Here is a 26,614-nt window from a genome sequence, read left to right on the forward strand (position 1 = left end):
TCAGAAATATTCTCAATTTCTGTGTAATTTTAATGACAGGTTTTCAGAGACCTGAAAGGAATTAATCTTGACTTGGAATTTGTTTATATGGACTTGAAACTTGCTCTGGAAGACTGAATACTTGACTTAGACGTTTTGCAAATTACTTGAGACTGGACTTCAGTATGATAATGCATATAGCTCAATCATCACTACAGACAGCTGTCATTTGAAGTTACCTTGGTTCTTCTGGAGGACATCTGTCTGATAAGTTCCCATTTTTATTTAAATGTGTTTTAAAGGGACATGAATTCAAGCATAACCATACTGTAGATTCAAATACATTTTATTATCCAGCATGATGTATGGATCAAGACATTAACAGTAAATGTTCAGTGAAAAATGAACAAGCTTGTTATAAAAAGTATAAATATAATACAATCCTCAGAATTTTAAGGACACTTAATACATTTTGTCATATGACATAAATAAACTATAGGGTTTCTCTTACAATATATTGTCTAAACCAGTAAGACAAAAACAGTAAAAGCCTCTTCTCTTTGCAAAGTTCATAGGGTTCTTTCTTTGAGAGTAGAGGTCAACGTGGACTATTTACAGTCTGTCATGTCAGCACCAAAAGAACAATACAGATTTTTTTTTTCTCTGCATGTGTGTGTATGGCCTGAGTTGTGTGGTAGAGGCAGAGAGACAATCACACAGAGATTTATCACCATTGTTTGGAGGCATTCTCTTCATTCATGGTGGTTTTCACTACCGGCGTCAGGTTAAATCTGACCAGCAAGGTCTCTATTGACTTTTTTATGTGTTTACTTTGACAGAAATAAACAATAGCCACAACATAGTTGGACGATTGCTAATGTCTTGGCTCACTTTAATGTTTTCCTCTTTTTCCTGACTTATAAAAACTCCAAATTGGCTGCTTCCAGCTCAGATTTTGAAGGCTGTGAAAACCTCACTTCCCCTGCGTTTGCCAGGGTGAACCTTTTGAAGGTTAGTGTGTCAGAGTATTTCCTGTCCCAGTTTCTGGGACAAGAAGACAAAATAGATTTCTATCAATTTACAATTACAAAACTGCCTCTTTTTTGGTATACAAGGCTAAAAAAGTGTGAGTAAACATCAACGTTTAAGCCTGAGACAACATCAAAAAATAGGTCATGTGCTTTCTAACACTCACAAAAACTACAAAAATAATATAATTCCCATTCAAAAAGAGAATGAAAGTCCTTAAGATTTGTGGTACTCTCTCATTCCAGCTGTTTGTGTAATCCTTTCATGGAATAAACTGAACACTACTCTTTATACAATATTTATAGCTTGAAGACTCTCAACGATCCACTGTAGCTTTCTTTTGAATGTTCATCATCTGAGGTTAACAATGTCTTTTCCTGACTTAGGACAGAGTGTCTGTGTGTGTGTTCAAAAACCAACAAATTGGGACTGCCTCAGCAGCTGCTCTTGGGATTCATTGACAGTGCCTTCATGGGGAGAGGCGTTTTGAGCTGCCACAAAGCTTGGAAAGTCCCGATTTAACATGTGTTGGAGGGCCACACAAATAAGGTGCCACATCTGTACACCAGGACACCAGCTCCATGGTACCAAGCCCACTGAAGACCTACACCAGCCCAGCTTCCCGGCACATTCGGTAGAACTGTCCACGCTGTGCGATGAGGTTGGCTGGAGAGTCCATCTCAGAAATGTGGCCTCTGTCCATGACAATCACTCTGTGAAGCAGCAAAAAAAGGTGGAGACAGGTTTTAGATCCAGATTTTTTTCTTGCACCTGATCTAACATATACAGTGTGTGTGTAATAAAGCTTTGGGTTTTGGGAGTCCAGACATTAAACTAGGCTGTGTGATAAGCCTTTGGTCAAACGTAGGTTGTGGATTGTAGGGCTATACCTAAGAATGAATTTATTTGGAAAAAAACTGAATTTCCATGAATTGTTTTGTCAGTAAAATGTGAAAAATAATGACAAATGTCCATTACAGTTTTTCAGACTCCAAAGTAATGCCTTTCCATGGCTTATTTTCTTAACAGTAAGAAAGGTTTTCAGGTTGGAGTGATATAAAACGCACATTTGAGAGGCTGTAGCCATCAAATATTTGGTATTTTACTTGATCAGTGACTTAAAATTAATAATTGATAATCCAAATAATTAATTAGTTTTCTGTCAGTCCACTGAATGCCACAAAAATGGACTACTCAGTGTACTGTACAGTACCTGGTATAGTCCATGATAGTGTTAAGGCGGTGAGCAATGGTCAGGACGGTGCAGTCTTCAAACTGTGTGCGGATTGTTGACTGGATGAGTGTGTCTGTTTCCAGATCCACAGCAGCTGTCGCCTCGTCCAAAACCAGGATCTTGGTTTTCCTCAGCAAGGCCCTGGCCAGGCACACCAGCTGGCGCTGACCCAGACTGCACAGACAAAGAATTGGAGAGAGAATAGGGGTAGAACCACATGTTAGATTCTATCCTGTATGTATCCTGCAGTGTTGTGTATACATCCCTGTCATAATATATTAGTGACAGACTAGGCCAAACAATGGATAGTGGTTTGTCTGCATTGCTGTGTGTCCTCTTAAGTATACTCATGTGTACCTGAGGTTTTCTCCTCCCTCTGAGCATTCATGGTTGAGTTTGTCAGGCAGATTAGAGACAAAGTTTTTGAGATGAGCGAGTTCCAGTGAACGCCACACCTCCTCATCAGTATAGGTGTCAAAGGGGTCGAGGTTCATTCGGAGGGAGCCTGAGAACAGCACAGGGTCCTGGGGGAGAGGACAGCAGATGTTATTCATCACCAAACTGTCCAGATTCGTAACGGGATTATTACAATTTAGAAGGGCTTATTTTACATTGGATACGGACTGCAGCTATTGCAAACAGTTTATGTGATGAGAGCCAGGGCTCAGTCTCTGTTATTACTGCTGTCGTACCTGAGGAATGATAGTAATGCGTGATCTGAGGTCATGAAGTCCGATGTCTGCGATGTTGACTCCATCTATAAAGATCTTTCCCTTTGCTGCCTCTAAGATCCTGAAGATTCCCAGGGCAAGAGAGGACTTTCCCGCTCCTGTCCTACCCACAATTCCAACCTATAATAGAGGTTTTTAGTCAGTTAGTTATGTGTGACATAATTCAAGCAATTAAAGTGATCCAGGATTAAGTCGGGTAAAGAATGCCATTAACATACAATATGACTCACCCTCTCTCTTTCATGAATATTCAAGGTGATGCCCTTCAGAGCCAACTCAAGGCCTTTACGGTACTGCAGCCCGTAGTCCTGGAACTCTAAAGTACCTCTCTGGGGCCAGGCCAGGGGCAAGGAGCTGCCCTCTACACTCCAACTGGCCTGAATAAGATAATAATAAAGGGTGAGTAAAGAACAGAAAAAGCTCTCTTGTTGTATGGTGGTGGATTTAGTGTCCTGTGATCACACCGCATCATGTATTTGTGTATGTGTGTGTGGTGGAAGCCCTGACCTCTTTAGCTGTATCAGCATACTCATTGACTCTCTCCACAGAAACAATGTTGTTTTCTACATCAGTCCAAGATCTCACAATCCAACTCAGGATTCCAGTCACCTGCAAAATCCAATGTAGTGAGGTTAACTTTAAATCGTTTTTTTTCCAGCACTGAAAATGCATCATACGGGTCACTTTTTCCAGTTTAACCTCTAATTGCCACATGCATGATGCAACTGGAATGAGTCCCACAATAATGTGTGGTGAATGAAAGTGGCTGTCTTCAACGTTAATAAGTCTAGTATTGGGACGTTCTACTGTGTGAGAATGTGCGTGAGCTTACCTGGAGAGAGTGTGACACAGCCAAACCAACGATGCCTGGGCTCAGGGTGTTTTTTCCCATCACAGAGAGAATAGCAGCAGCTAAGACCACACCATTACCAACGAACTCCAGATTTACTGCCAGCCACCTGTGGATATAATATTGAGTTAGCTGTAGCCAGACGAGTTCCAAAATGTGTCTAAAGCCAGAAGTCATTTAGTTTAACCATGTAACATAAAGCAATCACGGTAACTCTTTGGTGCTATGAGTCACCACCATCCATCATGATCAGTCAATGTGCAAATGAATGTATAAATGAAATTAAAGCATGCTATAGTCATCACACATCGTCTCACCGGGTGGCCACAAATCGGGGGAAGTAGGAGGTCTGATTGAAGTCGACCCTCTGATTAGCCTGCAGAATAAACCTGGGCTGCTCGCCAAAGGCCCGGATGACACTGGCGCCCTGCACCGTCTCGTTGAAGTGGGTGTAGATGGGCGAGCGGCTCACAGCTTCTAACCTCCGCAGCTGACAGGATGTGGCAACGTAGAAGCTCTGTAGCCCACAGTGGAAAAGTAAAACACCAGCTTTAATGAGTGAAACCATGGTCTTTCCCATAATTCATAGTGTGTAGCAAGTGTGTAACATCTATGTCAGCAGGTGGGGAACAAAACACAAGTGAACGGCAAAATCAGCAGGGTTGGTTTTGGAGCCCAGAGCTTTCCAATAACACGCTGTAATGGAATCCAGCTCTTGCTAAGCCACCTTCAACATAAGGCTCTCAAAGAAAACATGAGGATCAAAGTACTTAGTGATGACTATAAAGGTTGGGGAGAAAAATGTACCTGGACAAAGGCGTAAAGGAAAGCCAGAGGCAGGATGATCACGGCTGCAAAAGGTGTTGCCATCAGCACGATGATGCAGACCTCCATGAGTTTAAAGACGTAGCTCAGCATCATCTTCAAGCCATCGGGGACCATGCAGTCGATGGCGTCGATCTCTTTGGCAAAGCGGTTGAGTAGGTTGCCGCTGGGTGTGCACTCAAAGAAAGACATTGGAGAGCGCAGCACGTTGATCAGCAGCTCCATGTGCAAGTGCCGGGAGGCGATGATGCCACAGATGGAGATGGCAACAGTTGTACCAAAGATGGCAATACCTGAAGAGAAGGCACAACTGTTTCATTAAATCAGAGCTGAGAACGAATCAATACTCTCTTTTTTATAGAAAACCACCAATAAATATTAACATTTCAGTCAAATAGAGTTACCTAAGTCCATTGTTTTTACTTTATCCATCCTATTTATCAATACTATGGTGCTAACTGACCTTGTACGAAGCCCAGTGCTCCAAACACGGTCAGTTTCAGGTCTGTATCGATCTGGGTGCCGTTAACAACAGGATCGTCAGCCCACATGCTGAGCCAGTAGTTGTAGGCCAGTGAGGCGCCCTGCTGAAAGGCGTACAGGAAGACGATGGGAATGATGATGGCCAAGCCGATGGTCTTGAAGTACTTCTGGTACATCTCCAACCTCACCTGAACAACAAAAAAAAGTACCAGTCAGTCACACGAAATTAGACACGTTTGTCTTTGTATCAACAAATTTTTGGCCCCTTGGGGGTTTTGGAGCAAAAAGGAAGTGCCACTGATGCCTAATTTCACACCATCAGAGGTGAAGTCAAAACCCATTTTTAGACTTACCCTTCCAGTGCGGGCCTTGTCAGCCTCAGTCAATTTGCCCAAGTCCTCTGGTACTTGTTCCTGATCTGTTTCAGACACAGGCTCCATATTCTGCAGGTTGGTATTAGTGGTGTCACCCCTGGAGAATATAGAGAGGCCACAGGTCAGCTTAATAAAAAAAAAGATGCTTTGGATGCCAAACATCTCTATGTCAGTTTTACAATTCACATGTTTGTTTACACACCCAATGAGCTGCTCCTGTGACAGGTCTCTGGAGAATGGCATGAAGTCAACCATGCTGAGACGAGCATTGGACCTCCTGGAGCCAGCTACAAGAAAATAACATTTTTTGTTTTTTATACTGATGTTTATTACATATTAGTCCTCTTCACAGCACACACAAAATTTTATTTGTATGGTAATTTTTTAACAGAATGTTTAGGAATAAAGAATTGACTAAAAGATGAAATATCTCCTCACCTCTCTGTATGGCACTCTCTTTTCGCTCTGTGCTGGCGAATGTGTGGATGAAGTCAGCAAAGGCGCCATGGCGGCTGAGGAGCTCCTGGTAGGAGCCACTCTCTGTGATTTCTCCATCTACCAGCACGAGGATATGGTCAGCCTGCGGCAGGAAGCTCATCCCATGGGTCACCAGGATGCGGGTCTGCATAGCAAGCCACACAAGTCAGAAAAATAGGATGTAAGCACAATCCAACACTAAATTGAGGCTTTCTTGAAACTGTCAGCAAAGTGGTGGTTTCCATATTACGATAACAATAGCGCAGGCCACTTACTTGTAAGTGGTTTAGGTGTTGTAAAACTATGTTTTGGATCTTTGCAACTAAATTGAACAGGCTGAATTGCACTTTGGAGGTTTTGTTACATGTATTACCTTGTCTCTAAGGACTCCTTTTGGTCCAATAACTTTGTCAAAGATGTGTTGACCCACATGTGCATCAACAGCAGAGAGCGGATCATCCAGGAGATATACATCAGCCTTTCTGTAGACAGCCCTGGCCAGGCTCACCCTTTGCTTCTGCCCACCTGAGAGGTTCAGTCCCTGCAAGGACACAATTATTTAATTTAGATTAAGTTTAGATAAAACTCAGATTTCAAAAAAAGAAAAAAAACTTAAAATAATTTAATTTCCATACCTTTTCTCCAATTTCTGTAGCATCTCCAGCAGGTAGGATGTCCAGGTCGGGCAGCAGTGCACAGGCCTCCAGCACTCGGTGGTACCATGTCTTCATTTTCTCACGGCCAAATATGATGTTGTCTTGGACTGTGGCATTCTGGATCCAGGCCTGCTGAGGCACATACGCCACAGAGCCCTGTGAAGACACATGTCAAAAGAGAGACTGTCAGTATTTATTAAATGAAACCCACGACTATGAATAGAGCTTGCACATGGAACATGAGCTCATTACCTTAACACTGACACGGCCAGTTCTTTTCTCTGTTTCTCCAAGCATGGCGGACAACAAAGACGACTTTCCACTGCCCACATGTCCGACCACAGCTACAAGGGAACCTCGTGGCACGTGGATGTTGATCCTGTCAACAAAGACAAAAATTGTCCTGTAAGTCTGCTTTTATTTTTAATGTAGATTTAGTCATTTCCTTTGTTCTTTTTTCAGAACTCATACCTTTTAAGACAGGGAGGGCCCTCTGCAGACCAGCTGAAAGTGCCGTTTTCTATCGCCACGTCTTCCCCATCTAAACAAGAAAGAGAGATTAGAGTAAAATGAACAAAACCTGTAATAAACACTGAAGGCAGGGCATGTTCTTTCAACCTGACAAACAAACTTTCAAAACAAAATTCCCCCTTGAAGTTAGTTGTCAGAGTGCAGCCTGGGCGTAATTACAAGTGAATTTGCTTAATCATACAAATTACAGAGCTGTTGCTTTTTCACAAGCTGTCTTAGGAAGTGTTGACAGATTACAGACAGAGAAATACAGTATTTTTTTTAAAACTTCTCTATGAATCATATGTCTGAATTCATGCTGTGATTTATGTTTAACCACTAAATGGGAACATCCTATAATTACCCTGTCTACCAGTCAGCCTGGGACCCAGGAAGTGACAGTGCACATGATCCATACAAGGCTGTGGTACCCCGCAGATATAAACAACGAAATCTTGTGGGAAGCTGATATTGATTATGACAGCCTATGATTTCACGCGGTATGAGGAACAAATTGTGGAAATTGGTGAAATTAAACCATGCAGTATAGTAATTTATTCATTTAAAGTAATAGTTTATACATGGGTGGGGCTCTTACCAGAACTCAATGGAGCCTTTGAGACATTGTCCACTCTCAGTTCCTCTGAGCACAGGTACTTTCCCAGACGTCTCAGGGAAACCATGGCCTGAAACAGAGTCAGTGGTTAGTTAAATGACCTACAACCATATCCATATGGGACTATGAAAATATACAGGCACCATAGATGGAGAAAACATATCAGAGCAATCATGAGACTTAAATTAAAGTGTCACCTACCTGCATAGTCGTGCTAATAGCAAATGGAAGCTGACTGAGTGGAGTCTTCAGGATGTTGATCAGCGCCATCGAGACAAAAACTTTCTGTGCATCCAGGACGTTCCTGTCATCGAGAGTCACGTAGACTCCAAACATGGCAAAGGCAATCTTTGGGGAAAAAAAGATGCTATGTTAACCTTACAGGCAAAAACTTGTGAGATGGATGATCTTTAGAGACACAATTTAAAGGATAAGGCTGGTGTTATCTCAATTTCTCTAATTGTCAATATATCCCATGAAAAGAACAAAACCAACAGCAATGCATTAGTCTGTCTCACAGTGCTCTCTGACTTCCCCGCCCTGTCTGTGGCGCTCAGCCCCAAGCCCACTGAAGACAATCTTTAAAAACAAGTCACAAGTATATAATTTCATTTTTTTCTTCATTTTTTTGCCACGCTAGCAGCACGGCTCTGGGGATGGCGACGCTGGTCTGTCAGTCTGAAGGTTTGGTTCAAAGGCAAAATATCTCAACAACTATTGGACAGATCAAGATGGACATTGACTTTTCCTCTTTGGCCATCATGAGGTTTGCATTTGTGGTTTTCAGAAAAAACTGTTGTATGGATTGCCGTTAAATTTGGTACAGATATTCATGTTCCCCTCAGGTTGACCTCTAAAACTATGACGAACCCTTAATTTTTAATCTAGTGCTACCATAAGGTCAAATTTGAAGTGTGTACCATTCTTTGCTGTATGACATCTCCATCTTGTGTATGTCTGTTAGCCTGCCAACACGCTAAACTGAGACAGTGAGCATGGTAAACAGGACCTTGAAGCAAACTTTGGAGTTTTTATTCGTAGCTCTATTTAGTTTAGTGCTCTTACCAGGAAAGAAGAGGAGTTGAAGGATGCAATGGAGATGGAATAAAGAATCTGAGACTTCTTCAGGGCTTTCAGCTCCTTTTCTCTGTGGCCCAAAACCTGTTCCAGGAAAGCTTTCTCCCAGGCATAGAACTTTAAGATCTTTATTCCATTCAGGATCTCATTCATCAGTCTGATGCGGCCGTCCATAAACTTCATTTGGATCTCCTGTTGACCAGACAAAGAGGATTTGACATTTTATTATTAAAAAATAAGCCATCCTAAGCTGAAACTAGGTCACGGTGACAAAATACCAGACCAAAGCAAATACATGCATTTGTGAACATGGGTTTGTCTGTGCTTGTTACAGCTATGGTAGTTTGCCTGAACATCATGGAACTTGTTTAATTCTGTAAGAATTTATTGCTTGTTACATTTTAGTGATTTTTATGACAAGGAAACAACAAAGGGCCAGGGATGCGGTCACAGCATTCAAGACTAAGTTCGATTAAATTGGCATCCAAATTTACAGAACCGTCTGTTGTTTTTCCAAAGAAATGAAAAAATATGTCTTCCTACTGCCCACCCTTTCCTTTCATTGTTTTTCAACCACGTTATATGGGGCAGACATCAAAAGGACAAGAGAGAATGTACCATCCAGGCCAAACACCCACACGGCTCTTCAGCCACTATCTAAACCAGCTGTGGCATCCCTGACCTAACATGCCAGATGTCAGGGCTACTGGAGCAACAGTGTGAAGGATTCCTGTAACAGCTTTTACCTGCAGCTTGCTTCTTTTCTTTGCAATGAACCCATTGAGTGGAAAAATTAGGATGACAGTGGCAATTCCTGCCAAAGCCGATGGGCCTAGATGCTAAAAAGAAAAAGAAAAAGAACAGTGCCAAAGGCTTTTCAGTTAAAATGCAGTTGTGCATGAATGAGTGGCATTGTCAAAAAAAAAAACTACATTTAAACATACCTGCCAGAGGAAGAAGAGACAAAGAGCAATTTCAATGGGAGCCAGCCAGACAGCATTGAAGTACACCACAAAGTCCATGAGCTTCTGAGTGTCTGCTGAAACCAGATTCACAATCTCTCCCACAGTGCAAGTCCTCCTGGCAGCGCTGTTTATCACCAAAGACTGGATTGACAACAAAAGAGACAAAGACATTTTAGCCCGCAGTGCGCTTCGTACAATATAAATTTACACCCTCGTAAAGATTTCAGACAATCATTCATCTTAGTAAAAGCTGTTAATCATACGATGTGTACTGTTTTCCTGTCTGGAAGGAGAGAAAGCTTTTGTTTTTGCCATTTAAAACGTAATTTATATCGTGTCTAATGGTTAGTGGCTACATGTCCATGGATACAGATTTACCCACCTTTCTGTAAACCAAGCCCATAACAGCTGTCTTCACCCTCATTCCCACTGTAAAGCAGGTGTACATGTACTGATGGTTGAAGAGGGACTGGAGACAGGACAGCAAAAACATTAGAGTGGCGTAGAAGTAGCCTTTCCACAGCGGAGCGTCCTCGTCTCTCATGAAACCCAGAAGAAGACTGTGAAGAAAGAGTTAGGAGAAGATTAACACATGTTCAGTTTTGTTTGACCCTTCAGTGCACTATAGGCTACTGCATCAAAAACCCTATTTCTATGCATGAGTTTCCCTGGAAACTAGTGAATGATACAAATCCAAGCGGACACTGGCAGGTTTTTACCCTGTCGACATGATTTTTTTTATTGTGTTTTTTCATTCAATCTGGTATTATTTGACTTTCATTGTGTGCCTCAAACCAACGGCCTTGGAGCGCTGCTGTGGCTACTGGTTGACTGGGTTGCACAACAGTGCTCAGCTTGTGGCCAGGCTGCCCTCACACTTGGCCAGCGGCTCCCTTATTGTGGTCCGGCGACATTTCTGCCATTTAGAGCCTCCTCGCCCTCTCTGCCTGTCCTCCTTACTGGAGCACAGAGGACTGTGGTCTCGTCTACTTTTCTTGCTCACAGCTCTGTAACCGTAATTAACACTTCCACTGATTCTGCGCTGTGCATCAACAACAACATTCCAGTCTGGCTAGTGGGATGGTGCGGCGGGTGGCGGGTCAGCCGTGACCTGTTTTCACTGCTGCCAGCTTCTGTTGTTGTTTGGTTGTCTGTGTCACAAATCATTGAAAATAGGACAATGAAGGTGATATCTGAGGTAATATAACTTGAAGTTGAGTTAGAACTATCTATCTATTTAGACCATGCTATTTTTGTTTTCCCACAATCTGCTAGACCCATGTTTCTTTAAATTATACCAGGAAAATATAATTTCTATCACGTAAATCTCCAAATTGAATTGGACAGTTCACCCTAAAAGACGCAGTAAAACCTATTTTTACTCTCGCCTGGATTGCAGTCCATCCAGGTAATTTCAGTCTGAGCTGAGGTTTTTGAATATTGGCTGCAGCTTCCCTTAATACGGTGCGCTCAATGCCATTTGGTTTGTGGGAGTCCGAGCACTGAAAAAGTTATATTTGAAAAACTCAACAACAACATCTCTTTCCAAATATAATGACACGGTTACTTGCGATAGTAACCGTCTTATGAGCAGTTTTATTGATAACTTCTTGCTATCAAAGCACAACTGCCTGATTTTTGTCTTCATGCAGAATGAGCAAACTATCCACAAGAACATTAGTGGATTCTCTTGTTATTTTAGGAGCTGTCTGCGCCACAAACCAAATACCCCTGAGCTTACTGGGTTGAGATACAGCTGATAAAATCACACCACAGTTAGTTGCTGCCAGATTGCACTCAAGGTAAAAGCACATTTAGGTTTTGGTGCACTCTTCCTCTTTGGTGTCTCACCTGAGTACCTGCGGGATGGCGAACATGAAGGCATCATGGAATATGATACACAGGGTACCGGTCAGAAAGTATGGGCCGAACTTGCGTGCCAGTGTCCTGAGCAGGAAGAAGCCAGAGCTCTGCTCCTTCTGCAGCTTCCTGAGGAGCTGAGCTTGGTCTGGCAGTCTGCTCCCCAGCGCCACACCCGACGCCAAGGCCTTCTCCTGCCTGCCAGAGGGAGAGAACGCAGTTACAGACAAGACAGCTGTGTCAGAGATGGCCCAACATGGTGCTGGTGCCTTTTAAGTCTTTAATGTAAAGACCGTAAAAAAAGGAGAAAATACTGTTGCTATTTGAACTGTCACTGATGAACTCAAGAATTCGCCAGCAGCAGTAAAAAGCTGTACTCGCTGACATAATTATTGGACTTAACTACGGATCTTCAAAGCGCTGGATCATTTTAACAAGCTTTGAAAATGACACAGGGCTCTTGTCTTGCCATTATGGTACTGTATGTCCTCAAGAGACTCCTTTGGACTTATTTTTGGCCCAAAATACCTTCGGTGATGAGACGTCCTGAATTTCAATTTACCGCAATCATGGCTAAGTCATGCTCTGCTTTGGTGATTAACTCAACCAGCACCGTGCTGACGTTTGGCCACATTGCAATAAAAGCAATAAAATGGAATTGATTTTTTGGCTGTTAAGTTGTGACAATAGTGAGAGCTGTATGCTTGATCACAGGCCTGGGTTAAAATAGACAGCCATATGGGAAACATGAAAGACGACATGTGCACGTCCTGCACATGTCTTTTCCCTGTCAAAACTGTTCTTCAGATTGTCCAGTACTTGACCAGATATCTGAAAAGCCTCAGTTGTACTTTGTATTTGGTGCTAATTAGGAAATGTTAGCGTGCTAATACGCTATGATTGGGAACATGGTACCCCGTAATACATTCTTAACACCAGCATATTAGCATTGTCATTACGACATTATTATTAGACTCTTAGTCTTGTTGAATGTGTATGTTGTGAGTCTCCCAATGTTATGAACCTACAATACTACGTTGCTGGGGAACCACTTTAAAATGCCAGATATCAATTATCAGTTCTCACTTTTGAATTTTAGCACATTCAGCTGTCCAGTCCTGTTGCAGCTCAGAGATGATCTTGTTTGATGTGTCTTCCTCCCTCAGGGTCCACAGGTCCTCTGCTGCCAGGGGAGTGCGATATCCTTTGACAACAAGCCTGGGGAGGAAGCGTGGAGATGATTCACACACATAATCGTCAACAAAAAACACAATTATTGTAAACAAGTAAACACTGTTGCTGCAGTGAGTCAGCCAAAGCCTAGAAATGAAGGGGTTTTGAAGAACCATCTTACCCAGTGAACCACCAGAAGAGAATCTTTGACAGGAAAGAGGCATCTTTCACGGGACAGGGATTCTGCAACAGATTAAAGACCAGACACACTGTTGTTTTCGCAGTAAATCTCTCATGGCTTAAAAGCTTTCGAGACATACACAGCTTCACAGAGGGCCGTCGGTTGACGGTTGAAGGGGGAGTGTGTTTAAGAATGCTAATGTGTGTAAACAGCACTGTACAGTCAGGTGGTCCATTGTGAGGAACAGAGGCCGTGGACTCCCACAGGACAGAATAAATAGAGTTCAGTGTTAGTGCAGGGTGAAGATGACGTTTTGAGGTCTAGCGCAGACAGAGCGGAAATGTGTCATCACAAACCATCCAAGAAGGGGATACACAAACACAAACACACACACACACACACACATATACATACATACACAGACAGACACACACAAAGTTTGTCCTCTCACGCATGATTTCTCTCCATGGCATCTCTCCACCCAGCCACCCCCTCACCAGGGTGTTTGCTCTCTTCATTACCAGCACTCTTGCTCTTCATCCCCTCGCTTCCTCTCTTCCTGTGAGTAACTCTAACCAGAGCGTGGGGCAGAGAGGAGGAGGAGGTGGAGGAAGAAGAGGAGGACACACCAAGGAACGACCAATGGGTGTGTCCACCGCGCCAGACTGTGGCTTCTGCACCCTCAGCCTCCTCACCACTGGCCAAGAGTTTGTTAGGGACTTTTCCAGCTATTTTGATTGTTTATCACCAGGGAAATATTACATCACATGTCTATTTGATTGATTAGAAGCTCATTTTCATTCACCTGTCAGCTGTCCTGAATTGACTTGCTATTTTGAGCTCAAAAAACGTTTCGTCAGGCTCATGTTTGATGGGATAGTGAGATCTGTATTAAGTGATGCCTGTGCTGTTGTGTGGTCACAGACTCTGAGCAGCGGTCATGATGTTATCCTCCGCTGGAGTGTGTGAGTCGCGTTGATGGTATGCAGAAGAACAACGACAAACACACACACTCATTCACACTCCCCTCATAGGAAGCCAAAAGCGGTGAAGTGAGAGTGGGAAAGGAAGGAGGGAGGGAGGTGAATCACATCATTTCCTCCAAAAGGGAAAAGTGTCTGGACAACAAAAGTTGAAAACCACAAGATAGCTGCTCAGGCATTTTCTTTCCTGGGTATTGGATTGGAGTGGACGGTTTTTGACGGAAGTGGGATACATTCTCCTCTGCCTACCTTTTCCAAGATGGTTTTTCCCTCTGGAGGCTGGTCAGCAAAACAGCACAGAAAGAGCTGGGCCAGTTGGATTGTGAAGTAGGAGAAGAAGGCGAGGTATCGTACAATATCAGAGGCAATGCCCTGTGGAATAACAGAACACATATTAAGGAGGTTGCCATGGGGATGGACATACCAGAATCTTATAGTTAAAAGTTCCTTCAGTTTATTAGTTTTAAATTATTCCAGACGAGTTGTGTGAGTTTGACTTTTATTTTGAACCAGGGACACAATTAATTGGCCTTCAGAGTGCATGCCACTGAAAAAAAAAACATTGTTCTAGCATCAAGACATAAGGTTTACAACAGGATCAAAATGTGTTTTGGCTGTTTCATCTCTTTCAACATTACTTAACATATCGCACAACATCCTGTGGTGTACAGTGTTATTTATCTTCACTGTGGCTTTGTGTGCAGTTTCACAACAACACTAAATTTATTTCATGGCTTTTCCCATGCTTACACATTGTATAGCAGAGGATATGGTTTATACGCCAAGATCACAAACACTATAAAGAGTATTTTGGACGTTTAAGCTAAATCAGGGTGAAAACCCAAAGTATTTAATGGTGTACTTTATATAAATGAAGCAATAGTTAAAGCTGCCTCTCTGTCACGCTAAGAGCCTGTATCTGTAAATAGGGAGATTGTGGTTTTACAAACCAGCACCCTTACTTTCAATCAAAGAGGCAGCTGTGATATTAACCACTCAGAGACTTTTGTGAAATGTAGGACTCGCGTGTTATTCTTGACGTACAGATTTTGTGGGTTTTGGCACTACTACTGGGTCAACGCCAATGCCACAGCCAGTCTGTTGTTCAGCAATATGGGTATGCATAAAAGTCAGTGCCATGGCAAACAATAAAATGACTTTCTCTGAAAAATGTGGGGCTGTGCCCAGAAAGGAGATATGGAGGGGCCAAATGGATCCGGCCACACAGTGAAAAACAGGGTCAGGATGGTCAGAGAGTGGGTGGGAAAAATGTAGGTCAAGCAACTAAGAATGGCCAAGGGTCCACAAACATGAACTCTGTCAACTTGAGCCATTGACACTGTGATGTGAATTAGACACTTTCTTTATAAATATTTTGAAAATGTGTCAGTAAAATATGTAAATGTGTACTTTTAAGAAAGACGTGTCCAACCAGAATAGAGGTATTAGCAACTATAGTAAATCATTCTACATGAAATATAGGAACTCATGCACAAAAACACCTGTCAAATATAATGGAAATGGTTCAGTGTTAAAGCTCTAACCTGCTAACAGTGAGCGGACCTTATCTCCAGTCCACCTTTGTCTGTATCTTCTGCAAATCTGACACTGCAGCATACCATTTAATATCAGTCTTGTTGTAGTATCATGGTAGTGTTCCCATGACCAAGCAAAATACACAGGGCCGTTGTACAGTTTTCAGAGAAATTGATAACAAAATCAGGTCGTATGAATTTGGTCCATCAAGATGTACAGTAGATATACAATATGGTGGAGAATTATATGGGTGGTCACATGTTTATCCTATGTGCACGCGTGTGGTTGTATGAAATGAAAACATCTGTGCTTTAATTCTAAATGGCCCTGCATTATGTGTGGATGCATAGATTTCCATCTGGCTGTGTTTACAGCAGTGTAGGCCCATAAACACAGCACTGACGTTCCTCTGGTCTGACCCTGGGCTGCCATGTCTCACCAGCATTTATCCCAGGGCCATCATTACTCTCCCCCAAGCAGTGTGGGAATGTCACACTGAGGACGATAAAACAGAAATATGGATGTGTGTGTGTTTGTGAGTTTTTATAGAAATGCAAATGCAACTGCCCCACGGCTACGTGCGCTTAAATAGAAACTTACCCCATACAACAATGATTGCAGTGTCTGACAGTAGACACAGGAAGAAAGGGAAAACTTAAACATACACAGGCTTGACCAGAATTGGCAGTGTCATCCTCCAGCACTTGGTTAACTTTAGGTTACCTTGGTTGAAATTGGGGGATGAAATAGAAACTCTTTGCTGACACAGGGTATATCTCAAGCTGTGCTGCTGGAATCTTGCGTCTAGACTATGGGCAGGATTAGAACTGATTAGATATCCCTGCACTGTGTTTTGACACTGAAGGTTCATTGAGTTCAAACCTGACCAACACCTTCCCTCTGGCTCTGATTTATTCCTTATTTTCACTATACTGCACTGTTGAGAGTTCCTTTGGATGCTTGGAATATACAGCGTCATGTGTGAATGCATCACAGTAGGACAGACTGCCAGTACAGTAGGACCATACAATATTTCTATTAGATTGTATGGTATTGTCTTAATATTCCATAATAATTAATAGGCTTAAGCCATACCTCATCCATGGCCAGCTGGATCTTTGCTCTGAGAGGCACCAGGGAACAGACAACAGCCAAGACCCAGAACAGGAAGAGGAACACAGAGGAACGACACCCTCTTACTCTTTCCAACTGGATGATGCATAAGGCCAAGATCTAGAGAGAGAGACACACACAGAGAGACAGAAAGACTTAATTTAAGAATTCACATGTGCAGTCCTTGCAGCACAAGAGAGGAAACAACTACTCCAGAGCCAGAGCAGAGAGCCAAAACTCAAATCTGTGATGCCACGTTTGTGAAAATTCTGGAGCGACTCCACTGACAACAAGGGCAGGAAAAAGTGATTTCCAAGTATGAATTGACTTTTTGAACTCAAACAGATCTTATTTATATACCAGTGAGATTTACATTATAGTAACGATCAGTTCTAAATTTCAAACCAAACCATTTCCTTTTTGTGGTACATTTTTAGTAAAGATGGAGTCGCTCTTAGAAAAAAACATCCTTCCAAGCTGCCAATTAGTGCTACTCCTTTAATTGAGTTGAATTTTAAAAAAGCACTATCTCTCCCCTATAAGCCAGATGTCACTGCCAACTGAGCATAGAGGCTATAAGCCTTTAGTCTGATCTAATGCAGTGGATGGTGGTTTTTTAGTAAGAACTTAGGTTTCTGGGATTTCCCTGGCTATGGGCGCAGATGTGATCTGGCTGATTTCCACCTAAAAATGACACATGTATGGTATGCCGCATGCCCTTACATTGCTTAATGTTATTATACACTTCCCTTAAAAGAAACAAAAAATAACTCTATATGGGGATGTTTTCTCAAAAATGATACTGATTCAGTGTCAGACTGACACAGCTGTCTATCTGTCCTTGGGGGAGTCACGTATCTGTACCTCTATAATTGGTCCCTCTCTGAGTGGTTGGCCAATTGAGACCTCACTTTGTCATGCCAGCTCATCACCAAGTGGGGAGAAAGCGGGTGTAGGTTTCATACTGAAGACCACAGGAGCCACAGCACTGTTATAAACTATAGCGGTCTGGTAATTATATACGTTTTTCACATCAACAAAGTGATACACTTTATGTGGAGATGTGTACATATTTCTGTGTTGTGGCCAAGAGGGTGAACATCTCTGTGTGTTCTGGTTGATATAAACAACATCCAGGGCCCTTATTTGTCTACTGTGGTGACACACACTTTTGTTCATTCATTCTCCCTACACGCACAATACTGGCCAGTCTATTGAAGAGATAGACAGGTACTTACAATCGTACCTATGGGGAATTTAGAGTCTCAAGTCCACTTGACTAGAATGTCTTTGGGATGTTGGAGCGGAAGGCACAACTATATAGGAGATGCGAATACAGGGACAACATGTGAACTCCAGGCATGTGAACGTCCAAGAATTTGATGCGCTTTAGGGTTGAAAAGTCTAGTTAGTAACTGAATAGCTTTTTACTTTCATACTTTTACTTGACTGGTTTTCAACACAAGCTGCATTGACTTATTCTTGGCCACCCAGGAGCAACACAACAAGCGGTAAACAAAATATTGCCTCATTATCACATCAGAACTGTGATGTTACAAGCATGTTAGGAAACAGTTACTTATTTACACAGTCAGCCGACATGAACCAACATTATCATTCACTTGGAGTTGTGTTTGTGTCCATCTGAATCTAAGTCCATATTCACTCTCCTTTTAGCTCTAATTTGGGCCCCACTAACTGCTGAGGGGCATCACTGTCTCTTTAGCTGCTAAATACTCCAGCCAGTCGCTAACTTTGTCTGTCTGCTGTTTGGTGCTGGGCAGGTACCGAGCTCTGGAAATGACATTGACAACAGCAGTGATGCTATCAAGGTTCAGGTGATTAATCTCTGAAGGTTTAATTAATATTTAATTCAGCAATTAATGATTACTAAAATACAGTTTTTACAAGGTAAACACATGCTTGATTTTCCCCCTAGTTTTGATCAGCTCAAGGCAAAGTCTTCTATGGGACTGCAAATCTCCTATAACCCACAGTATGTCAGTCAGAAGTACCAAGCCCATGGCAAGAACTTTATGTTCTTGACTGCTAATAGCCTACTTCGAGTCCTACAGTGATGAGGTTGAGGCTGCATCAGCCACAATCCAACCCTAAATGTAAGTGAGGGAAATGTAAAGCTGACCTAGGGAAAGGACCCTCCTATTCCTAGCCTTCCGCTCTGACTTGCCATATTGCTGCAAACCATCAGCCCATCTGTTTGTACAAGTCAGTGGGTGGAACTAAGTCCATCAGTAACCCCCAAATCAAAACCCTACCTTATAATTACATGGGAAGTGTGCAGTGCTGGGGAAGGAATAGGAGTTTTACGTCATGGTATTGCTGATTATAGTCAGTGTTGTGTGTGTACTTTTCATCAATAGTGACCACGATTCGTTCGTGGGCTGACTGACTTGGGCAGAACTTTTCCCATACATTAACTTGGGCTGAAGGGCAACAAAACAAGTTGGTCAGAGCAACAAGAGCACAGTGTTCCAGGCCTGCACCCAGGGAACAGCTGGTGGTGGGTGGCTACAATCAACATCGAGAAAATTATATCCTTTTAATAAAGATAGGTCTGGCAAAGAGATGTAAAGATTGGTGACAAGCACTTAATATGATTTAGTTGATGTTTGTTTTCTGCCCCCCTGATGTGATAAATGATACCCTCAAAATAAATAACCTTTTTTGAAACGCATCCCTCAATACAAGAGGCGACAGTGTATTTTTTACCAAAACACGTGCCAGTATTTACTCAAGAGTCTGAAAAAAAACCACAGGTGGGAAAGGCTGTCTGACTTGGAGAGAGTGAGACTGTGCAGGACCTGTATAGGGCTGCAAAGAGAGGAAGCTTTGTGAGTAAAGCCATATGGCTCTGTGGGTCAGCTTTAGACGCTCACTGGGCCACAGCAACGTTTCTTATCTGGACTCAGCACACTGCATTGCAATTCTTACATCACTCCTGCTGAGGATAAACAACATTTTAGGCTTACTATGCCACCCATGTTGTGAGCTGCACCCCTCTTCTGTTTGCTCCTACTCATCATTTAAGTATCATTTAAAATCTGCTGAAAATGAGTGGGAGCTGTTTCCATCAACAGAAGCACACCCAGCCTTATCTTTTATAAATAATGTTGTGCAGCCCACCCTACATGCCAAACTGATCCAGGTAGTGGGGGCATTATAGTTTGGTGTAGAAAAACAACATTTGTAAAGATTAAAGATCTCATCTAGACTGCCTAAATCTGCACCAGTCTTCCACTGATTTGGATCTAAACATTTCAGTTGTTTGAGCTGTTTCTCTTCAGACCTGAGAAAATCAGTCCATACTATGGATCCTGGGTATGGTTTTGTTTATTTTAAAAACCTCAGGTTCTCATTCTGATGTAAATTGAATGAATGGTTTGTCCTTTATCTTTTCTCCCTCTCTGCAGAGGCATTGCAATTAAACTAGTTGCACCTTAAATACAGTTTTGGTCAGAACAATGGCGCTCAAAGAAGGAACTGGCGTCAAAACTTCCAGTCCAACAGCACACCTGTAGCCTATAAAAAGACTGAACCTTTCTGTGTAATTAGGTTTAACAGAGGCTACAATTGTGTATCGTCACTTTTGTATTTGGCGGTTTTGTGTTTTTTAAAGATGAACCATAAGGTTGGAAGAGATTCAAATCAACTTGAGTTAAAGCACATGATTAGTCAAGGCGCTGCCACCACTGAACAACTCATTTACATGAAAGTGCATGGTTGGACAAGCATCAACAATGAACCTGATTTAGTAAACTTGAGTGAGTCAATGCTGACAGTTTATGACTGATCGGCCTGTGATCTGCAGTGATGTGGGAAAACTATACAGTACTTTGGAAGAGAATAAGCATCTGAAATATTTTGCTTTATACACATTTTTTCTTCCTGACATATGGTCTTTTACTTGCACAGCACCTACCAATCATATTTTTCATTGTATTGAAACTTTCCACACACGTACGTTCACTGATTCCACATCAAATAGTAACTGATGTCATTACATATGTACACTGCACTCTGATGAGTGGTGGTCAAATACTGGCTGTGTTTACAGGATACTGTAATATTTACACTGCCTGCAACACGATAAATCTGTCCCTGGTTGTGCATCTTTACACCTCAATGTCTGGCCAACATACTGTACATAGACTATATATTCTTTCATTTGTCTGCACTTTGACATGTGAGCCAGCAGAACACAGGGTGAATTATTCCCAAAACCTCTCTGTTACCCAGCACAGCGCAGGCGGGATGTCAGTTGTGTGATTTAAGCTACAAATCAGAGACATTGCCTATTAGTTAAAGCTTTTTCCACACATAAACTGTGGAAGCACTGACATTCTGTAAAACTAATGTACATAGATTCCTTGGCAGTCTATAGGTTATAAATCAGTGGTATGAAATGCACTTTTGTCTTTTCTGTTAGTGTATACCTCACCCAGTATGTTCACTAGTCACATATTACAATGTCTGTTGTATGTATGTATGTTCATCAACTGACTTAAGCCAATATCCACGTTAAGGATGGATTTTTATCACTTTTCAGGATGCTGCTCATCCACCCCTGATGCAATGATGCAAGTGTCATACAGGGGCAGAACGGAGCCCTAAGCTTTTACATCTCAGAAAATCATAAAATTTAAATGACTCCAGTCTAATGATTTCTCTTTTGGACAGACATGGGAGTAAACACTAGAGTAAGATCAGGAAGAGCCTCAATATTTACCACAGTCATACTGCGAATGATGGGGCTTAGTAGGAAGACCATGTGCTGCTGGATCTCCTGGCTCCTCTCCAGCAGGATGTAGAAGAACTCCACGAAGCCAAAAGAGGCCAGCAGGAAACCCAACACCTGAACAGGACAGGAAAGTAATGGGAGACGGATTAAAGAAACGTTTGCCAGTATATTTCTGTTGATATTAACGACCTTGTTGAGAAAAACTTGCAGACATTTTGCTTTTGTGTCTTTCAGTCAAGTGAAAAACTTTAGAACAATAGACTGAAGACTGGCCAAAGTCTGTGTGAAGTCTCACCATCTTGGCAGTGCAGAGGCAGGACATTCGAATGCGTCCGCGGTCATGGCAATAGAGGTGAAGACAGTAGAAGGGGGCCAGCAACCACAGATAGATACAGGGGACCCACACCAGTACTGTATTCTGGAAACACTGGGTCAGGTCTGGGTTGGCTGTGTACCATGTACGGTTCCAGTCCTACAACAAAAAGAAAGAAACAAACAAAGTGAAAAGTTCAGACAAAGACAATATGATTAAGAGTCAGAAACTGAGGTAAAACTGTGAGATTATATCTGAGAGACAGAGCAGGTGAGGACCAAGTCCAGAGAATCCAGACTTGGTGCAGGTCCTACGTTTCATCCATCAAGGCAGTGGAAGGTGAAACCACAGCAAGTCAACAGAAAATGTGTCTGTGCCCAATCCTGAGAGAGTGTGAGTTGGAAGAAGACATTTTTTTTTTTTTGTTAAAAAGCTGAGTCAGTTTTGGAATTTTTCTGACCACGTCTCTGTCTTATCTCCTAATTTGAGTAGGACAATATAAGCTGTCAACACATTAAAATGTGAGGTCAAGGATTATACTAATAATGAAATAAACAATAAAACTCCTTGCAGACGAGGTGTGTTGGGCAAAAGCTGCCAAAAGTTTGAGATTACATAACAGGGGCAGAAGCAGGATAACACACCAGGAGCTAAATAGCTTGTTGTTGTCTTGCTTCCCTTGTTTATCACCTCACTGGCCTAATGAGGGGCAGGGTGTCTGGCTGTGCTAACGAGGCTGCTCTTTGTGGAGTCACCACAGGAAGTGGTTTTAAAGCTTCTAGCATGGCGAAGCAGTCTGGCCCTGTTGGTAGACTCCCAACTGGGATAAGGGAAAGAGGCCACAATTGGTGGCAGCTGCAGGATCATTATGTAACGACCGTCCACCCACAGCTCTGCCAGTGAACCACGGCAGGTGAGACGCAATTCGGGCAGATAGATGCTACTGCTCCCGGGGGGAGGCATGTCTCAGCATGAATAGTGAGAGGTTTACCATCAATCGCTACAGTTTGCCGCCTCTGGAGCCACAAAGGTTCTGAATCACGGTCTGACTGTAGGCTACCTGTTCACATCAGAGCTTACACTCATCTTTGCCTGCCTCACCCCAGGGTTACATAAATCTTCATAACATAGGTGGTTCAGGTTATGTAATGAACACACCATTTTGCACACACTGTATACTAGTGGTCTAGTGAGCACTGATGTACCAAAATCCATTTAAGTGATAAATCTCTAGAGAGGCAGTGAGTGGGAGGCTACTTTCACAGACTCTTCTGACTCCTGTGGTCAATGGCAGGCGGTTGAACAGAGCACTTTTATGTAAGAAATCCAACTTGTCAAACCCTCTCCATTTTGCTCAGTACTTATCCCGTTTCTCATCCTTGGTTGGAGTGGTTGCAGTAAAGTAGTAGATGCAGCCTGGGTGCCACAAGGTGTCTATTTTTACCTGACAAACACAGTGATGTGAAAGCAAATCTGCTGAATGTCCCTTTTCATAGAGCAATTATGTGCCTAATAACCCCCTTGAAATGCAATTAATGTGCTAATAAGTTAAATAAATGAAACTTAGCACTGGATTTTGAGATAAAACTTCATTATGTGCCTTATGAGAGTATGTGGCATGTATGAACTAAGAGCACTAATTTTAGAAGGCATCCATCACCTTTGACAGTTTTACCTAGACTTTGTCCTGCTTGTCAAATTATAGGATTGATTTAAAAATAAAGAAACTAAAAACTCTCCATGTTCCTTAATTGGCCCCTTTCAAATTTGTTCACCCTAAAAAGCTTGTATGCTACGTGTTATTGGATCAAACCTCTTCTGCTGAGCTGGATTTTGCATGTTCAATTCAGTATTATAGCCAAATAAATCCCCAATGCTCCTCTAGGGCTGTGACCAGTGAGAAAGCAATGATGCTTTTCCAAAAGTATGCGAAAGGTTGATTACTACACTTAATAACTGGAGGTACTTTACAGCCAATACAAGACAAAAACTTCCTCTGAATTTTGTGATGGATGTAATGTAGCTGATTGCATCTTTCTTTGAACTTTCATGGCAGAGCGAGCTGCACAGGATAATACACCATTCACTTTCACTTTCTTAACAAAGTTTGATGGCCATTGTTTTGAGGTTTTGCAGGAGCAAAAACAGAGAGAATGAGCCATAATGAGAAACAGGAACGGAGAGGGGGAGAGGGGGAACAGGCAAGTTGGGAGTGAGTGCATTTAATAATTTTGGCATTCCAGCTGGATCGCAGCCATTCTTCTACTTTCGAGTGGGGACTCAGAATGTGGAGGTTTGCTAATATACAAGACTAAAAAGCCTTTGCAACAACAGCAATTCACTCAGTGTGACGCATCTCTACCTCTCAGCATCTCATTGTGCTGAATCACAAAGCACAGTGACAGTAAATTCAACTCCAACACACATAAAAGGTAAATTCTCCCGTTCAGACTTGCTTTAGATTGGATTTCTGACGCGCTCACATACGTGCAGGCTGCAAACTGAGAAGATCAGTCTATGCTATAGGGATTTTCTTCCTGTACTGCTGAGTGCTGCCAACTTACATTTTAGGTTAACCCCTCCCCCTCTTCCTCTTCTACACACAAGCTTATTATTTTTCTTTCTATTATTCTATTATCCAGTAATAGACAGTAAAAATCTGTCTGAATGCTAAAGAGCAGCATAATTGATGGCCAAGGGAACAAGAACACCGTGCTAATGTGGCTAATGTTAATGGCATTAATGACTAAATCACACTGATCGCCAGAATTAAATAGGTTTACAAGAGTAAGTAAGCAAAAGATCATAATTATCTCACTGTGTTATGCATTTAAATTCACAGAAACAACAGTGGACGCTCATTATTCAGGCCCAGAAAGACAAAAACAACTTTTACATTAATATGTATGAATTGCATATCTTATATATATATATATAGTGACAATAAAAAGGTGCCTGACATAGCTCCTTTTTATTGTCACAAAATTCTTGCTTGTTTGAAATGATCAAAAGCCTTGTAACTGAACTACATTATGTGTTCTTGGCAAAAAAACAAACAAAAAAAACACACACAATGAATAAATGTGAGTTCAGGGTCATTGAAGACATCACAAACTCACCCACAGAGGGTCCAGGCCGCTGAGTCTGCAAAAGGCATCCATCCACTCGCTCGCTTCTTCCTCAAAGATGCTCCACTTGTTTGGGTCGATCAGCCGTGCTCCTCACGCTGGGTAGCACACACTCAGCACGAGCAACGCTGTGTGTGTGTGTGTGTGTGATGGGGGGTGAAAGAGTTTAAAGTGTGTGTCCTTATTGGACTTTTCCTCTCTAGCTAATGGTAGTATAAATTGGGTTTACCCTGTTCCTGCCTGCCTGTCGGAGTGGAACGCTCTGTGTTTATTAGTGTGTGTGTGTTGGAGTGTATCTGCGTGACTTTTCCTCCCCTTTAATAAAACATCTTCTCTCAATGAAACTCTGTTTCTGTCTGCCTCGCTGTTTGAACTGCTGCTGCCCTGAGATCCTGTGTCTTTCTGACTCTCACTCTGTCTGCCTGCTGTTTATGAGTGTGTCTCCTTGTTGGGTGGGTGGAAATATCTCTCTCTCTCTCTCTCTCTCTTCTCTCTCTCTCTCTCTCTCTCTCTCTCTCTCTCTTTCTCTCTCTCACTCACACCCCTCTCTTCTCTCCCACATCTGCTGGATTTCGATCAAAACACCACAGCTACTCCCCTCAATGGGATGACAGTCCCACACCCAGACACACTCCTCCCACTTTCACTCACTGCCCCTTACCTCCTTTCTCGCTCCTTCTTTTCCCCCCTTTCCCCACATCCCAAACCAAAAGTTGTCTGACCACACAGTCTGTTTGTGCACAGACTTACCTTTTAAACTGAGACCAGCAACACTTTTTAACATTTTAAGACCTTCACAATACTCAAATCCAAGATATTAGTAACACTAATCACTGTTGTGTGTGACAATTATTCATATGTATCACCAGTGTGGTGCAATGCTTAACATATTAGCATGTATGTGTGGAAACCCCATTGCAAGTGGACACGAGCTTTACCATACTGGATGAGTCACAAAATTATGTTTTTCAGCCCAGGAAAATGCATATTAATTGGATTGTTTTTGTTGAGTGGAAAATGGAGAGCTACCTGAATGGCGCAAGGCACCCACATGTAATTGCAAGTACTGCAAAAAACTTGCTGATATGGGAAGAAAAGAGAATATGTTTCGTTAATTAGTCATCTTAATGGACTGAAACTTGCACTGTTAGTGGAAAAAAAAAGTGTTACACAACGTTGTCACAAAGTGTCATGTCAAATTAGAAAGTTTATTTATGAGTGAAGGAACAATGAAGGAAATCAAAGGGTGTGATTGATATTGATGATATTAACCGTAGTTACCAGTGCTGTTTATGTGTGTAAGGTCATGTGTGCAAGTCTGGCATACTGAAACGCAAGGACTTACAGGGTCACACTTGCTTTATTAAACAAAACAATTGAAAAAAATCTGTCTTAAGTCATATTCATACACTGTACAAGCACAAAAACAAGAGTGTGTGTCCTTAAGGCTCTTTGTAGTCTGCTGAAAAGCATCACTGAATGGCGTGATGATGATGGTCACTCTGGTCAAGACACAGGGGAACACTTCAGCACTGCAGCTGCGCAGGAAAGTATGACACCGTCTTGACTGGGACTAACATCGCCATCATCACCGCAGAGAAGAAACATGGAAAGATTGGCAGAGAGGCAGACCACCACCAGGTCCTGTGTCTCGCCATGTGCAAATATGAGATTATTATTCTTTTAAAAATGAGTCATCACTTTATGTTTCTCCTCCAGTCTCCTCCAATGAGTACTTTTTATGCAGCACTTTAGCGAGCTC

The 26,614-nt window shown here is 42.2% G+C and overlaps 1 protein-coding gene across 1 annotated transcript; it reads right to left on the minus strand.

Moving 5' to 3' along the window:
- Window positions 1-309: 309 nt before the first annotated feature.
- Window positions 310-25,334, minus strand: abcc6a (ATP-binding cassette, sub-family C (CFTR/MRP), member 6a). The gene is made up of 31 exons (XM_051385029.1): window positions 24,844-25,334; window positions 21,707-21,883; window positions 21,400-21,525; window positions 16,635-16,772; window positions 14,253-14,375; window positions 13,021-13,082; window positions 12,753-12,884; window positions 11,658-11,864; window positions 10,189-10,366; window positions 9,786-9,947; window positions 9,588-9,680; window positions 8,830-9,033; window positions 7,966-8,112; window positions 7,747-7,834; window positions 7,110-7,179; window positions 6,891-7,017; window positions 6,618-6,794; window positions 6,356-6,523; window positions 5,944-6,127; window positions 5,708-5,792; window positions 5,485-5,602; window positions 5,112-5,319; window positions 4,631-4,941; window positions 4,141-4,340; window positions 3,806-3,932; window positions 3,481-3,582; window positions 3,204-3,350; window positions 2,935-3,093; window positions 2,600-2,766; window positions 2,222-2,416; window positions 310-1,721 (listed from the first exon to the last, which is right to left on the minus strand). Exons 1-31 carry the CDS (start codon window positions 24,883-24,885, stop codon window positions 1,613-1,615), a joined length of 4,533 nt encoding a protein of 1,510 aa, XP_051240989.1. The 5' UTR covers window positions 24,886-25,334; the 3' UTR covers window positions 310-1,612.
- Between the last annotated feature and the right edge of the window lie 1,280 nt (window positions 25,335-26,614).

The sequence above is a fragment of the Dicentrarchus labrax genome, unplaced genomic scaffold (assembly GCF_905237075.1).
Source record: "Dicentrarchus labrax unplaced genomic scaffold, dlabrax2021, whole genome shotgun sequence".
Lineage (NCBI taxonomy): Eukaryota > Metazoa > Chordata > Actinopteri > Moronidae > Dicentrarchus > Dicentrarchus labrax.